This window comes from Eriocheir sinensis, chromosome 55 (genome assembly GCF_024679095.1).
Source record: "Eriocheir sinensis breed Jianghai 21 chromosome 55, ASM2467909v1, whole genome shotgun sequence".
In the NCBI taxonomy this organism is placed as follows: domain Eukaryota; kingdom Metazoa; phylum Arthropoda; class Malacostraca; order Decapoda; family Varunidae; genus Eriocheir; species Eriocheir sinensis.
Window position 1 is genome coordinate 5686409 of NC_066563.1, and position 16952 is coordinate 5703360.

The 16952-nt window shown below is 42.1% G+C and overlaps 2 protein-coding genes across 2 annotated transcripts; both read right to left on the minus strand.

The window, feature by feature from the left end:
- Window positions 1-1341: 1341 nt before the first annotated feature.
- LOC126983968 (uncharacterized) lies at window positions 1342-4866 on the minus strand. Its single transcript, XM_050837245.1, has 2 exons — window positions 4244-4866; window positions 1342-1802 (listed from the first exon to the last, which is right to left on the minus strand). Exons 1-2 carry the CDS (start codon window positions 4609-4611, stop codon window positions 1712-1714), a joined length of 459 nt encoding a protein of 152 aa, XP_050693202.1. The 5' UTR covers window positions 4612-4866; the 3' UTR covers window positions 1342-1711.
- A 1774-nt stretch (window positions 4867-6640) lies between these two features.
- Window positions 6641-16823, minus strand: LOC126983969 (uncharacterized). Its single transcript, XM_050837246.1, has 3 exons — window positions 16635-16823; window positions 15927-16208; window positions 6641-8434 (listed from the first exon to the last, which is right to left on the minus strand). The coding sequence occupies exons 2-3, from the start codon at window positions 16193-16195 to the stop codon at window positions 8323-8325; spliced, it is 381 nt and encodes a 126-aa protein (XP_050693203.1). The 5' UTR covers window positions 16196-16208; window positions 16635-16823; the 3' UTR covers window positions 6641-8322.
- Between the last annotated feature and the right edge of the window lie 129 nt (window positions 16824-16952).

Below are 16952 nucleotides of genomic sequence, written 5' to 3' on the forward strand. Positions count from 1 at the left end.
ATTTTCTTCTTTTATCAATATTTACGTCTAGTCATGGATGGTAGCGTAATTGTTTTCACATATATCTTTTTTTATCTTCCTTATCTTCTTCTTCTTCTTATCTTATTTTCTTATTATTTTTGTATATTTTTCTTATTGTCGTTCGTTGCCTTTCTCCATTGTCTTGCGTTTCGTTATATTTCTTTTCTTTTCAACTTTTTATCAGCTTTTTTTTCAACGTTTGGTTTAGTGGAGAATCATAAATGGTAAGCTTATATATTTTTCTCCGTGTATTTCCTTCCCTTCCTTAATTTCGTTGTCAGTTTCCTATTATGTATGTGTTTCGTCAGTTACTTCCTTTAGATTTCAACGTTAATATTCACTGCTACAGAGAACTCACTCTTGAACAGTAACAATTTAAAAACCGTTCTTGCATCTCTTTTTTTTCCTGTTCACTTACTGTTTTCTCTTTCATCTCCAGTTGGCGAATTCGTCTTGTTTTCTGCTTCTCATTAGTGAGGTCAAACGACACTCATACAGAAAACTTTTGAACGGTAACAGAGGAAAAACAGCTCAGGTATCTTTTTCCCCCTCTCTATTTCCACGTCAGTTGGTCTCTGTGTCTCATTTTTTCCCCTCTTCTTATTAGTGAGGTTACATGACACTGATCCAGAAGATAACTTTTCCACGGTAACAAAGGAAAAATCATTCATGTGTCTTTTTTCCCTGTTCTCTTTCCGTGCCGTTTTCAGCTCCAGTTGGTCTGTCTCGTTTTCCCTGAGAGCCTCCCTCGTTTTTGTGTCGTGGAGCCATTTAGCAGAGAAACACAGCCTCTCGCTAACTCGATTGTGTCACACGAACACCTCTACGTGACAACCCATCCAGGTATTGTTCCCGCGGGCTCCAGGGACGGGACGGGACGGGAAGGGGCGGGTTCCAAAATCGGGAAGGGAAGGGAAGGAGAGGTAAGGGATGGGAAAGGGGAGAGGAGGGAATGGGAGGGATGCAAGATAGCGCGAAAAGGTAAAGGAGGGGAGGGGGTTAAGGGAGGGAATAGAATGAGGGGAATGGAAGGGAAGGGAGGAGAAGGGGGCGTGGCGCATAGCAAAAATATGAAGAACGAGGTCATGTGTGTGTGTGTGTGTGTGTGTGTGTGTGTGTGCACTAGAGAGGCGGACATGTCAGGATATATAAGTGTTCATACAGTAAGGAAACATGCGTGATTTAAGGTGTCGATATGTCTCTTCGTTCTCTACGTTGAAACTGATACAGACAGTGGTTAAAACAGGTAGTCTTCATGTACAAATTATTTTGTCTCCCTGTCTCGTATCTAAGGTCAACTAAGGTAACACTGGAGTAAAATAAAGTAAACACGGGTGCTTTATTAAATGGTTCGTTGATAAGAACAGCATCGTGCATTAAAAGCAAAGAATAAGAGAGTTCCATTTCTGAGAGTATGTATTTGGTTTACCTTTGAAATAGTTATTCTCGTGTTTATATCATAACAGTTGCTTATTTCCTACGTTTTCATTGCATATCTATCCCGGAGAGGTCATAATCTATCACCGAGAAGAGCTATAAGGACAGGAAACATATCACAGTGTCGGTTCAAGGCTCGTCGTCGGTGCAAACATTCGCTCGGTGACTGTATCGTGAGGAGCCGAGAAGACGAGTCCTTCCTTGGGCGCGGCGGGTCCCATTGAGTCCCAGCGAGGCGGCGGCGTACGGGCGTCTAGAGGAGCCTGCTCTTCTCCCACCTCGACCCGTACTTGGCCGCCGTGGTGGAGAGGGAGCGCAGGATGGGCCCCACAGCGTCATCGGATCTAATTGGAGGGGAGAAAAGGCGGCGGTGAAAGGCATTGCATCAAGACGACGATAGTAGTGAAGAAATTTATGTATATTGCATCACATACATAATTGCATACATGAATACATACATACATATAGACAGACAAATATACATATACACAGGCAGACATACATACATTACACGCATACAGATACACATACAGACAAACATATATACACACATACACAGACACACATACAGGCACACATATAGACAAGCATACACACACACATACACAGACACAGACAGGCACACAGATAGACATACATACAGGCAGGTAGATTGACGCATTTATTTCCACGTTCAAACATAAAAAAATGCATGATTCACCGTTTCGTAATGCTAATCTATTCGTTTAAATTTTTTTTTGGTGAGTGATTATTTCATGAAGTTCTTGATGCGCGATTTATGTGTGTGTACGTTTCTGCAGTTGTTTACTTTATTTTTTCATGTAAATGCTATGGTTGTAATTATATTTTCATGATATATATAATTGCTTGTTTTATCCCAATTAAATATGAAGTTGAGAACATCTTATTAAATTTCTTGTATGATTAGCGCCATTGTTCTTGTTTTCTATTTGTCTTCCTTCGTGTTTTGTTATGTTCCTCTTTTCTATTTGTTTGCTCTTTTTTGTAATATTCTTAGAGCAAACAATCTTTTTTTTCGTTCACATTTCCGTCATTGTTCTTGTTTTCTATCGGTCTTCGTTCTTGTTTTGTTATATTCCACCTTTCCATTCGTTTCCTTTTGTTTATAATATTCTTAGAGCAAACAGTCTTTTTCGTTTACATTTCCTCCTTCCTACGACTTGAACGCTTTCGGGAGGGGAGCATCGAGAGCATTTTGTGTTATCCGTTTCTTAATTTTCTTTCTCTTTTCGCCTTTCATTCACTACCGCCTCAACTCTCTTTTTTTTCTTTTCTTAATTACATTCCTTTTAATATACATCCTTTATGCTTGCTCCTGTTTTTTTTTCAACAAAGAAGACAGCTCAAGGGCAAAAAAAAAGAAAAAAGGAAACAACAATAATAAAAAAAGCCCGCTACTTGCTGCTCCTAAAAAGAATCCAAAGAGGTGGCCGAAAGAAGGGTCAATTTCGGGAGGAGAGGTGTCCTGATACCCTCCTCCAATATGTTTTTTATACATTGCTTCATATTTTCTTGTTTTCCCTTTCACTACCATCTCAACTCTCTTTTATTGTCCTAACTACATTCCTTTTAGTATACCGTCATAGTTTGTTTTCTTATTCTTCCCTTGTATTTCCTCATCCTCTTCTCCTCTTACCTAACTGTCGTCATGCCCTCATTCCTGTCTACTGAATCATCTAACCTCACTTTCCTTTTCTGTCAATCATGCTTTTACTTATTTCATCATTTTGTGTCCTCCTCTCGCTGTTTATTACTCCTCTCTCATGTTTCCCGTTATCCCATCCTTTCTTTTTATCATTTATTTGCAGAAGTTTTATCTCTGTTCATTATTTTCTTTTATCCCTGTTTGTTCTCGTTTGATTTTGTCCCTAGTTCATATGTTCCTATTTGGGATTACTATATTTTCCTAATTTATCACCTATTATCTTTTATTCCCATATTCTGTTATTCACTTTACCTCAGTTATCATCTTTTGTCTTTCATTCTCTTAGTCCGTCATTATTCTGTTCATCATGTAGTCATCTCTGTTCTCTCTTCCTTTATGTTCTAGTCTCAGTGCCCTTTTCTCCTTACCCGGCATCTCTGGAGGCACATAAAACTTGACAGACTCCTAAATCATCAACCCTGTACCTTATATAACTATCCTGAATATTCTTTTTATTTTAACTTATGTTCTTTCCTCCCTGGTGTGGATGCTTTTTTTTACTTATATCGTCTCAGAAGGCAGGAAGAATTTGAACGAACCCCAAACCTTAAATCTTTACCGTATTTTTTAATCTTTTTTTTTTTTTTACCTCCAATTCCCTTTCTCTTATATGGCGTAAGCATAAAGCTCATGTCTCTGTTCTATTTTTTTTTTCACTCCCAGTCCCCTTTCTCTTCCTTATCTGGCCTCGGCACAAACCCCGCGTCCTTATGATCCCTTGAGATATCGTCTTTACCGTCTATGATCATCTTTTAACTCATGTCTTTATCCTAACTCTTTCCCTTTTCACCCAGTTTCTATCTCCTTCCTTACCACGTACACAAACTTTATATATTTCTCTTTCTTTTTCTCCATCTCCAGTTCCCATTCTCTCGTAGGCACAAACCTCATGTCCTTATCCTAACTCTTTCCCTTTTCTTAACCTTCATTTCCCTTTCTCTTACCTGGTCTAAACACAAACCATATGTCCTTGTGGTCCATGGAAGTGTAGTCTTTGTCGTCTGTTCGTCTTTCAACTCACGTCTTTCTTTTTTTTCACCCCAGATCCCATATTCTTACCTGGCATAAGCACCTCTCTGGCTCAGGTCATCCCAGGTGGCGGACATAACCTGCACGAGCCACGGCGTCACCATCAGACTCTTCCTGCGTGACACCGGCGCCAGGTAGTACACAAGAAGATCAAACAGTAGCAGGACAGCCAGGGTGAAGAGCCCCACCTTGGCCACCACCGCTAGATCGACGCCCCCGAAGAACTTAGCGAGGTTAGTGCTTTGGAAGAGCTTGGGCGACCTGAGGGTGTCTGCGTCTTCGTGGGTGATGGTCTCCGGTGATATTTCGTTGGTTAGGTGTTCCATGTCGCTTGCGTTTGTGTCTGCGGCCGCCACGGTGTCGTTGAGTAGCTTTTTGAGGTTCTTCAGGGGAATCATCACAGTGGTTACCTTCTGTCCTGGTGTTATAGCGATTTTTTCTTACTTACACTCCTTATTCGCGTCCTAAATCTTCACTATTCACTGTTTCGTTGATTCCAAGACGCGTTTCAGAGGGTTGATAACGTATTTCTTGGCGTCTGAAGTTCGTGTGCGTTGTAGGTATTTGGAGAGGCGCTTCCGGAGCTCCTCTTTACCGGGGCGAGCGGAGTAAAAGTGAGAGTGAGCGGCGGAGTGTCCAGAGCCGCTACGTCACGCCAGCGGCTCCTCCAGTGAAAGTGAAAGTAAACCTCGCTTGCCGGAAAGAGTGGATGTTAGTCAGTGGTGCTCTCTCTCTCTCTCTCTCTCTCTCTCTCTCTCTCTCTCTCTCGCTTGCTTGCTTGTATATTTTCTCAGTTTTCTCTATTTCCTTATTTATATCAGTCTAATTTCCCGTCTCTCTCTCTCTCTCTCTCTCTCTCTCTCTCTCTCTCTCTCTCTCTCTCTCTCTCTCTCTCTCTCTCTCTCTCTCTCTCTCTCTCTCTCTCTCTCTCTCTCTCTCTCTCTCTCTCTCTCTCTCTCTCTCTCTCTCTCTCCTCCATTCCCTCCTTTCCTTTTTCTCCCTCTATCCCTTTCCTCCCTTTGTCCCTTTTTACTCATCTCCAAACACGGCCAAAGTCTTACGTCATAGATTCCTCTTACTGCTCCTCCTCTGTCTCCCTTTCTCTCTCCTTCCTCCTCCTCTAGCTCCTCCTTCTCCTTCCTCGATTCTCACTTCTCGAGTAGGAAGATACGGCTTTCATTAAGAGTTCACAGCGTTTCCTTATTAACAGTAGCGAGTCGAGGCTTTCCAGAGGTGCCTCAGTGATGTCGAGGGAATTGCCCTTTGAACCCCGCCCTTAGGAATCTCTACTAAGGTTATCAAAAGGCTGCCGCTGCTGCTACTGGGGCGTTGATGTGTCGCAATGTAAGGCCACTCTATTCCCTTCTTAGTCCTTACCTTTGTCATAAACTTACTGTAATGCTAATCTATTTCCTCTCTTTATTCCTACCTCTATATGTGTCCTGTAATGCTTCCTTATTTCCCTTTCTCCTTCATACCTACCTTTGCCCTCCAACCCTTCCCTCCTTCCTCTATCTATCCTCCCATACCCTTTCCCTCTTTCACCTGTCATATTTCCTCCTACCTTTTCTGTTTCCCCTACTCCTCTGTTCTTTGCTCTCTGCCTTCTGTTCTCCTGCCCACCTGTGACAAAACTATACCTCTCCTTGCACCAGACTGAGATGGTGAGATGGATGAGAAAGGAGGGGCGAGGCTGGGTTCTGTGGTTCTGTTATCTCAACGACTCTCTTTCCACACTCCCTTCCATTCCCCTTCCCCTCCTTCTCCCACGCCTCACATCTACTCCATCTACTCCTATTCACCTATTCTTACCCTCCATCTCCCCTTCTTCCCTTCCACTTTTTAACCTTCTATCTCCTTTCCCTTTAGTAACCTCAATGACTCCCCTTCCATACCCTTATTCCTTCTCCTTCCCCTTCCATTCCCTCTTTCCTTCTCCTTCCTCATGTATCCTCTCTTCCCTTCTTCCCCTTCCATAATCTCTTACCATCTCCTTCCCATTCCCGTCTTCCGCCTTTCCCGTGACGCATCGCCAGCAAGGTTTTAAGATGCAAATGAGTGAGGATTAGAAAAAAGAACAACAAGAGGCGAATCCTTAAAGACCTTCTCATATGCGTAGATTAAGTGGGACGCGGCGTAAATAGAGAGGAGTGTGAAGGAAGAGAGAGAGAGAGAGAGAGGAGCGACTATTATAATTCTCACTACTTTCATCAACGTCATCATCATCTCCCTCAGGCCACCTCTTTTGATTCTTTTTTTTTAGGAGCAGCGAGTAGCGGGCTTTTTTTTATTATTATTATCGTTTCCTTTTTTTGTGCCCTTGAGCTGTCTCCTTTGTTGTAAAAAAAAAACACCTCTCAGCCTCGACGAAAAAAAAAACACCTCTCAGCCTCGACGTAGTAGTAAAATAGGTAAAGTAACGTTGTGTGTGTGTGTTTTTATTTAGGTAACAAGTGCTCGTGTAACAAACTTAACTCTATTTACGTACGATGCAGTAGCGACGAATGAATGCAGGTACAACATAGTGGAAAAACAAAGGGAGTAAGGAAATAAGTATGTGTGTGTGTTCAGAGGATAGATACATAGATAGATAGATAGATGAATAGATAGGTAGATAGACAGATAAATAGAGAAAAAAAGAGTGAAAATAATCGACGAAGATGGTAGTGGGCTAACAAAGTAAATACGGAAATAAGTTTATGTGTGAGATAAAGAAAGAGAAATATTGATAAATTAACGAAAGAAAGAAAGAAAGAAGAAAGAAAGAGAGAATATAATCAACAAATACATACACACATACAACTATACATACAGACAGACGAGACACACGGTAGAACAAACAGACATACAGACGCTCATCGAGACGCACAAAAATAGACATAGAGAAGCATAACGGAAGAAAAAAATATATATAGAGAAAGGAGGGAATAATAACCTTGTGTGAGAGAGAGAGAGAGAGAGAGAGAGAGAGAGAGAGAGAGAGAGAGAGAGAGAGAGAGAGAGAGAGGAAAGCGACGTTGACGAGAAAAGGACAGGACATAAAATACAGGAATAGAACGCGTCTCTCTCTCTCTCTCTCTCTCTCTCTCTCTCTCTCAAATACATTAATACGGATTTAGTGACCTTGTTGAGAGGGACTATAAAAGTGCTTAATGCCTACTCACACACACACACACGCACTCACACACACTATAGTAATTCGTCTACCATCTAACGATATGGATAACTAACTTACTTAATAAATAAATAAATAAATAAGTGAATAAATAAATAAATAGGATATAATATTAAGAAAAAAAAATAGTCACTGTAGTACAAAGACATATTGCGAACCACGAGGAGCAAGTCATCATAGTAAATACAAGGCTGGTTTTTAACAGGAAGAGGAAGTGTAAGAGGAGGAGGAGGGGTAAGAGGAGGAGGAGGAAGAGGAGGAGGAGGAGGAAAAAGAAAGCTGTCAAGAGGTAAATGAGTTTGCGGTGACAATGGGAAATGGTGACAACGACGATGATGGTGATGATGATGATGATGATGATGGTGAAAATGGTGAAGAGGGAAAGATGATGATTAGGAGGAGGAGGGAGAAAATGGAGAAGATAGATTAGAAGAAGGAGGAAAAGGAGAATAACGAACTGTAGAAGAGGAGAAGAAGGAAATGGAGAAAATCAGGGAGGAATAGAAGGAGGAGGAGGAGGAAAAAATGATAGAAGAATAGAAGAAGTAAAAGAGAGGAAAAACGATAAAGATAAGCAGAATAAAATCAAGAGTTATAAAGAGGAGAGAGAAGGCTCATAGCACGAAGGAGAAGGAGGAAGAGGAAGAGGAGAAATAAAGGGAGGAGAGAAAGAAAAGTCGGGATGAAGATACGAAGGAAAAAAAAAAGAAGAACGGAGTATCAGTAGGAGGAGGAAGAGAAGAAGGAAGAAGGGAAGTAGGAAGAGAAGGAGGACAGTAAAGTGGAGAGGAGGAGCAGGAGGAAGAAGAAAAAGAAGCAGGAGGAGGAGGTCGTAGAAAACTGTGCTGCTAAGAATAATGAGTGTTGTCTGGCTGGGGCTTGAGGGGATGGGAGACGGTGGGGGCGGCGTTGTCAGGTAGGAGAGGAGAGGTGACTAATAGCCGGAGTGAGGCAGACTTTGGACTAGCTGCTGCTCCTCTATCTGGTAGTACTTGTGGACCGCTTGCTGGACCAGACTCGCCACCTCCTGCGCCACGTCGTCGCGTCTGCCGGGGAAGGAAAACTGGGTCAATTTCGAGAAGCTAGATGTTTGAAGGCAACTGTCGATGAGGAAAAACTGGGTCACTTTCAGTATTAATAAGCAGAGGCGTTTATCAAGGAAGGAAAACTGGGTTAATTTCATAAGATAATCAGATATTTAAACGTGTCATCAAGGAAAGAAAACCGACCTTAAGTTCAATAAGATAATGATATGTTTAAAGGCGATTGTCAAGGAAAAAAAAATAGACTGAAGGAGATACGTGTTTTCAAGATGTAGAGAGGATAGAAAAGAAGAGAGAGAGAAGACTGTCATGAGAGAAAGAAAAGCTGATTGAATTGATGGTAAGGTGGTTAAATAAGATGGTTACAAGGAGACTTAGGTAAAAAAGACTGACTTAATTCATGGGTTTTCAGTAAGATGGTTAATTCAGGGCGACTGTTATGGCAAGAAAACTATACTAATGCGTTTGGAAATACATGTTTTAAGTAAGATAGGTAAAAATAATTATTAAGAAAAGGAAAACATACATAATTCATAAGAGAGAGAGAGAGAGAGAGAGAGAGAGAGAGAGAGAGAGAGAGAGAGAGCAATTTTTCATAATGATTGTATAAGATAATTGTTGAAAAAAGCAATACAGACTTGATTCGTGGTGATATGCGCTTTCAATATGACGACTAAAAGATGATCGCTAAGGAAATAAATATAAGTAGAAATAATTGATGGAAGGAGACAGATGCTGAGAAGAAAAATATAAAGACAAAGTTCGGAGATAGAGTTGATTTTCAGAGAGACGGTAACAGTTAATATCATAAGGGTAATTAGTCTCTCTCTCTCTCTCTCTCTCTCTCTCTCTCTCTCTCTCTCTCTCTCTCTCTCTCGTGGCCCATTCTTCATCTTCCTCCGGCCCATTACTCTCACGATATGATAGATGCTCCGAGGGTGTTTGAAATGCATAAGTGTGTCATAGCTGTGTGTGTGTGTGTGTGTGTGTGTGTGTGTGTGTGTGTGTTCATCGTCGCCAGGTACGCACGTCTAGTTACCTGTCGTTATTTTTTTTTTTCGTGTATTTTTTTTGCAAGTGGATGATTTCTCTTTTTTTCTTCTTTTCTTTCTTTTTGGTGCTTGTTTTTCTTCGGGCGGGGAGAGCGGCCACGACTTCGGCCCCACACACACACACACACACACACACACTGTCCTCTATCATCGCAGCTGTATTTGATTTTACGTCTCAACCACGTCGGGAAATAAGGTTATCTCTCTCTCTCTCTCTCTCTCTCTCTCTCTCTCTCTCTCTGTGGCAATAACAACAACAGCAATAACTTAAACATCACCGCCTCCACCACTAGTGCTTCCTCTTCCTCCTCCTCCTCCTCCTCCTCCTCCTCCACCCACCCACCTACCTACAGCCTCTGGGTATGCACGTGCCAGGAGAACAGTGAGAGAGAGAGAGAGGGAAGGAGAGAGTAAGTGGGGCAGCGCGGTCAGCTATCCCTCCCTGGGGTCAAGAAAGTGTGATGGAGGTCGCTGACGTTGGAAGTAGGGCGTGACTTATTTTACGCTTCTATATTACATTTATTCGTTGTTGCAAAGTGGGACGAGGGATTTTGAAGTGATGCAATAGGTTGATTAAATGGAATGGTTGAGGAATGTGTGTGCGTCGCTGTGTTCGTTCACCGTGGATTTATTTATACAGTCATTACATTTATACATGCTGCTACGTTAATTTTGTAGTTGTTGTATAGTGGGACGAAGGGATTTAGAAGTGATGCTGTTGGCTGATGGACTGGTATTGTGTGTGTATCGTTATGTTCAATGCGGTTTTATTTATTTTTTTTTCTCCCTGTTACATGCCAGTATATTGCTTCTATCCGTCTATTGGAGTTGTAAAGTTTGACGAAGGGATTTAGAAGTGATGCTGTTGGCTGACGGACTGGCGAGGCTGAGAAATGTGTGTGAGTCTTTTTGTTTACTAAGGGTTTATTAATTCCTCTATCTACCCTTTTACATCCCTATATATTGCTTCTATCCCCCTGTTGTTGTTGTATAAAGTAGGGCGAAGACGTAGGAACTGATGCTTTTGGTCGATTATTTGATGTGGTTGAGCTATGTATGTGTTTTAATGTTTCTTCACTGGGGGTTGATGCATAGCTTTATCCCTCTTGCAGTTCACTATACATCATGGTTATATATTAGTTTTATCGTTGTTGTATAGAGTGGGTCGAAGGGGTTTTGAACGGATGCTAATGGTTGATTGACTTGCTGGGTTGTGTGCTAATATTGTTCGTGTGTTGTTGTGTTCATTGTGGGTTTAGTTATGCACTGATTCTACGCATTTGGTTCTCGGATATTGTTTTTGTTTTGTTCTGCTTTTGTTTTCTTTTGTCCTTGTGAAGTTGAGCGGAAGGAACTGGAGATAAGTAAAGAGGTAGATAGGACAGAGAAGATAAGAGGAGGGGAGAGAAGATAAGAGAGAGAAAAGCATATGAGAGGGAAAGAAAAGAGAAGAGAAGAGAAGAGAGAAAAGAAGAAAAACGAGAAGAGAAGAAAAAGGGAATAGAAAAAATGTGAAGTGAAAAATATGAAAGAAAAAAGAGAAAGAGAGAAAAATGAGAAGCAGGAAAGAAAGGAAGGGAGAGGTTAAAGTTATAAATGAAATCTTTCTTTATGGTGCATTGTGGGGAAAAAAATGTAACGGAACAGATGATGACGGAACAGATGGTGAAGCAGCACTGGATGGTGATAGAATGTTAATGGTGAGGCAAAGCGGAATAATGATAGTGACTCAGGAATTTGTTTCATATATAAATTTTTTTGCGATGGTGAAAATGGTGACAGATAGAAAAACAAAAAAAAACCAACAACAGACGGTACGGAACGGTCTTAGTGGTGGTGGTGACAGTGGTGATGATGGTGATGGTGGTGATGGTGACTGAAAAACCGCAATAACGAGATACTGGTGAATGAGGTAATGAATGAGTGTTGATGAGAAAGTAATGATGTTGCATGTGGTGAGGTATGATGTGGCGTGATGGTGTCTATGCTTGATGCGTGGTGGTTGTGTGTTGGTGTTGGTGGTGTTGCAAGTGATGATGGTGCATGTGGTGTGGTGTGGTATAGTGTGGTGTGGTGGTGGTGGTGGTGGTAATGCAAAAGATGGTGTGTGAAAATAACAAAATAACGGGGGTGTTGACCTTGACATTATGGTGTTCGTGATAATGATGGCAAACACGAAATTCAGGAGGAGGAGGAGGAGGAGGAGGGGGTGGGGGAGTGCAGGGAAGGGGAAAGAATAGAAAAAAAAATGATGAAAATAAAAATAAAACGTGCGAGGAAAATGAAACACAAGCGAGAAGGGAAGTTAAAAATGAAGAACAAAAAGAAGAGAAAGAGAGAGGTGTGTAAGGGATAAGGAAAGGAAAGAGAAGGAGAGAAAAATAGGAAGAAGAATGTATATAATTGAGAAAGAAATAAAAGAAAATGAAAGAAAATAATATACGAGTAGAAAAATGTATAAAAAAAAGGTAGAAAAAAGCGAGACAAGTAGGCAAATACATAGAGAGGGAGAGATAAGGAAATAAAAGGAGGAGGAGAGGGAGATGAAGGGAGAGAGAGAAAGGGAGAGAGCGAAAGAGAAACTAAAAGAAGGAGAGATGGAAAAAGGGGTGCTGAAAGAGGACAGTAGGAAAAACTTAGAAGTAAACTAAAAGAAAGAACGAGAAAGGAAAGAGAGGGAGATAGAGAGGGAAGGAGGCTTTGAGGAAGGGAGGGAGGAAGAGAAGATGAAAGAAGGGAGATGAAAGTAGCGATGCTGGGAGAGGGGAAAGTAGGAAATCCTCAAAAGTAGGCGAATGGAGAGGGCTGGAGGGCGTAGAGAAAGGGAGATGGAGAGAGGAGGGAAGGAGGAAGGGGCAGAGGAAGGGAGAGTAGGGTTGAGGGAAGGAGGGATGCTGTAAGGTGGGAAAGTAGGAAGAACTCGAATAAGTAGGTGAAGAGAGAGGGCGGGAGGAGGAATAGATTAAGGGAGAGTTAGGTAGAGGGAGGGAGGGGTAGAGGAAGGGAGAGAGAGTTAAGAGGAAGTGAGGGAGAGCAAAAAATAGAGGTGTAACCATTAAGAGTAGCAGACACGTCAACACCTGAGGCTGGTAACCTAACGCCCAGCACCCCATCCCCCTTACTTAGCATACCTGCCTCCCACACCTCCCCCCACCCTCACCTTATTTACCAAACGGCTGGACCACATAACCACACTCCATGCCTAGCCCGGCGCCTCCCTTTCCTCCCTCCGCGGCGCCTACACAATGGGAGGAGGTGCGTTATCATAGCTAAACACGCACTCATTATCTTCGTATATTTTCACCTGTATTTTCCGGGCTAAAGGTTGCGCTCAAAGGCTTAGCGAGAGAAGAAGTTTGTTGGTTATTGATTCTTCTCCTTTTTCTCCTGCTCCTTCTTCTTCTTCTTCTTCTTCTTCTTCTTCGTTTTTATCATCATTATCTTCTTTTTCTTTTTCTTTTTTCTTTTTCTCCTTCTTCTTCTTCTTCTTCTTCTTCTTTTTCTTCTTCTTCTTTTTCTTCTTCTTTCTTTTATTTACCACTTATTTCATTGGTATCTCTCTCTCTCTCTCTCTCTCTCTCTCTCTCTCTCTCTCTCTCTCTCTCTCTCTCTCTCTCTCTCTCTCTCTCTCTCTCTCTCTCTCTCTCTCTCTCTCTCTCTCTCTCTCTCTCTCTCTCTCTCTCTCTCTCTCTCTCTCTCTCTCTCTCTCTCTCTCTCTCTCTCTCTCTCTCTCTCTCTCTCTCCTTTGTCCTCTGTATAACCGTTCCCACCCTCTCGGTTCGCCTGGTGTGTGTGTTCGTTTGTGTATGTTTCCTTGTAATACCTGGCGGCGTGCGTCCAGGTGTGTCGCCACTACGTAATTACCTGCAGCAGTCAGTCGGTCAGGTGTACTCGGGGGGGGGAGGGGGGATTATGGAGTACAAACATATTTCTCTTCCTCTTCTTCTTTCTATTCTCCTTATCACTCTTTTCTCTCACATATCTCTTTCTTCTCATTTTCCTTTCCTTTATATATTTCTCTTCCTATTTAATTTTCTTTCTCGCTGCTATTTATTTCCTTTTCTTTCCTTTTCTTTCCTCTCCTTTTCTTATTTATTTCCTTCAGTTCTTTCTATCTGCATCTACATTTGATTACTACAACTTTCGTAACAAACTGCTCTTCCTTTTTTCCTTTCTGCCCTTTTCATTTGTATATCTCTTTCTCTGCTTTCTTTTCCCTTATACATGGTTTTTTCCCTTCTACTTTCCTCTCCTGCTTCTGATTAATTTTCCTCGCATGTTTTTTCCTCTTTATCTAGTACATTTCTTTTCCGTCACATATTTTCCTTTCCTTCTACTTTTCTTTCTCTCTGCTATCTCATTTTCCTCACTTGCTTCTTTTTTTTTATCTCTTCATCTACCTTTGACTCGTAGCGCTTTCATAATGAACTCTTACAAATATTTGCGTTGATTAAATTGGTTGGGAAAGGTTCGTGTTGAGATACTTACTGAGGTGTCACGGATATGCGTTTGTGTGTAACTTATAACACCCAGGTTTTTCTTTGAAGTTTCTGGTGTTAGTGAAAATTTTTGCACTAATTTTCACTATAGCTTCTTTGCATCTTTTTTTTAACCCTTTTTTCGCGGCTTTCAGTGCCCGAGTTTACTTTTCATCAAAACTTCATAAAAATTACTTTGTGTATCTATATTTTCCAGTCTCTTTTTTTTCCCCTCGCATTTTTTCATTTTTTTTCTTAGGCTGTCATTTTTTTTCATTTCCCACAATTTTTTTTTTTTTTTTTTTTTTTTTTTTTTTTTTTTAACACACTCTCTCTCTCTCTCTCTCTCTCTCTCTCTCTCTCTCTCTCTCTCTCTCTCTCTCTCTCTCTCTCTCTCTCTCTCTCTCTCTCTCTCTCTCTCTCTCTCTCTCTCTCTCTCTCTCTCTCTCTCTCTCTCTCTCTCTCTCTCTCTCTCTCTCTCTCTCTCTCTCTCTCTCTCTCTCTCTCTCTCTCTCCATCTATTTACCTATCTTTCTATCTGTGTGTGTGTGTGTGTGTGTGTGTGTGTGTGTGTATGTGCGACTGATGACGGGCCGCGTAACACACTGGGACGCGCTGATGACGCTGTTTCCGTAAGCCACAAAACACCTGAAGCGTACTAATTAGCTCACCGTCCCACAAACAACATCAATAACAACATCAACAACAACAAAAGATATCATTGGCCTTCACCGTGGCATAATATCACCCTCTTTCCCTTCCTCCTTCCCTCTCTGCCTTCACTCCTCCATCTCTTCCTTCCTTCCTTCTTTTCCGTTCTATCATTCGAAACTTCACATTCAAACAACATCAACAACAGCAATGACAAGAACAACAAAAGCTCCCATTGACCTTCACCGTGGAATGATATCTCTTTTCCTCCCTCCCTCAATCTCTTCCTTCGTCTTTTTTTCCTTCCCTTCCTCTCTCTTCATCTCTTCTTCCCTCTCTGCCTTCCTTCCTCCATCCCTTCCTTTTTTCCTTCCTCCCTCCTTTACTCATTCCATCTCTTCCTTCTTCCCTTCCTTCCTTCCCATCATTCTCGACTTCACATTCAAAGCAGATTAGGAAAGCTTTATGTATAAGATTAAGTTTCAACCTCGCCGGCTTTTCCGCGTTGGACGAAGGACCCAAGGAAAACAAGAGCTCTGCGGCGGCTTCTCGCTCTCCTCTATTCCCTTACAACGGCATCACTAATTAACGTTATTATATACTATCATCACTCCAGTCTAACCCCAAGGGACTCTGAGGGTACAAACCGCAGAGTAAAATTTAATATATATGATGCTTGGAGGTCATGCACGTGCGATGCGGCGTCCCATTGTTTCCATAATATTCTGCGGTGAGTTTTTAAAGTAGCATTACCCATGTTTTTTACCGTCCTTTTTAAACGTCGTCTCAGTTCTTCTTCGTTTACAACAATGTACCTGATTTTTCTTTTGTGACCCGTTGTCCCAGAGCGTGTACTGAAGCTACCACTCGCATTTTTTTTTTCTGGTGTATCTTAACTTCATTGTGACAATACTTCCTCCTCCTATCTCTCAATCTTTATTTTTTTGCTGTAGAATAATGACTGAACACACTACTCACGTCTTCTTTCTTTCTATCATCCGTTGCCTGACAATCTATCAATCATTAGTTTTTGCCTCAGAACACGTACTGAACCCAATACTTATGTCCTCTTTCTCTCTATCATCCAATAACCGTTGCCTGACAATCTATCAATCATTAGTTTTTGCCTCAGAACACGTACTGAACCCAATACTTATGTCCTCTTTCTCTCTATCATCCATTAACCGTTGCCTGACAATCTATCAATCATTAGTTTTTGCCTCAGAACACGTACTGAACCCAATACTTACGTCTTCTTTCTCTCTACCATCCATTAACGTCATCCTAACAGTGCGTACCGAAGTTGCTACTCACTTCCTCTTTAACTGCTTCTTGGCCTCATCAACACGCCACGTGGGGAAGATAGACGACCAGATCGGCCACCCGAAGTACTCGTCCACTCTTGCGATCCCCGTCACGGAGATGCCCGCAAAACCCGCCGCCAAGACCAACGCACCGGCTACCAGGGCGATGAAGGGTCCGGAGCCAACTGAGTCCGCCAAGTCGTTGAGCCCGGTAGAGAAGGTGTCCACGGAGGTCTTGGTGTTGAGGATGGCGTTGTTGGCGGATTGTAGCATGTCCATTGTGACGAAGGTGCTGTGGGAGGCGCAGAAGAGGAGTGGCGTTAGTAGACGTGGTGGGGAGTGACAAAAGAAGGCGCAGAAGTGTAGTGACGCAAAGGGAAGTGGCTGAAGAAGACGTAAAAGGGAAGTGTCTGTAAGATAATGTCTGTTTAGGTTTGATGGGAAGAGGAGACATGTTTTAAATGTAGTGTTTGTGTCTATTTACAGAGCTTGATCTGTTCTGATTGACAAAGTTCGTGAAATGAAAAAAAGGCTCACATAGGAATAGAGTATAAGTGATAGAATAAACCTACATAGATCATATTTCCATTAAAAACAGAACTAACACAATCACCACCAACAAAGGTCATAAATTCAACCCCCCGTCGTAGTTGCAAGAGACTCAAATAAGAAGAAAGGGTGAAGAAAAACAAATGAAAACTATCAACGCAAGACTCACCTTTCAACCCGGTATACAAATCCACAAATTCCGTCGACAGGTAGAGACACACAGTTCCCCTCACACTCGCTCACTCCCTCCTTCACTCACTCACTCAACTCGCCAGGCACCAGCAGCTCGTCCTCCCTTCCCCTTCACGCCACAACCTTAACTAACACATACTGGGCCAACGACTCTCTCCTCTCTCCCTCTCTGTCTCGCCCCTCTTGCGGCTCTTTCTCTCTCTCTCTCTCTCCTTCTCTGACCCTCAAGCTAACTCCGCCCTCCTCACCTTCTGCCTCCCCCACTCACCCACCCATCCACACACACACACACACA

What these genes read in the sequence shown, in the direction of transcription:
- LOC126983968 (XM_050837245.1), bottom strand. Translation starts at nt 4,611, where the DNA reads ATGATTCCCCTGAAGAACCTCAAAAAGCTACTCAACGACACCGTGGCG. An exon ending in CAGAGAGGTGCTTATGCCAG is followed by an intron (nt 1,803 to 4,243) that starts GTAAGAATATGG and finishes CCCTCCAATTAG; the next exon opens with ATCCGATGACGCTGTGGGGC.
- LOC126983969 (XM_050837246.1), bottom strand. Translation starts at nt 16,195, where the DNA reads ATGGACATGCTACAATCCGCCAACAACGCCATCCTCAACACCAAGACC. An exon ending in AAGAAGCAGTTAAAGAGGAA is followed by an intron (nt 8,435 to 15,926) that starts GTGAGTAGCAAC and finishes CTTCCCCGGCAG; the next exon opens with ACGCGACGACGTGGCGCAGG.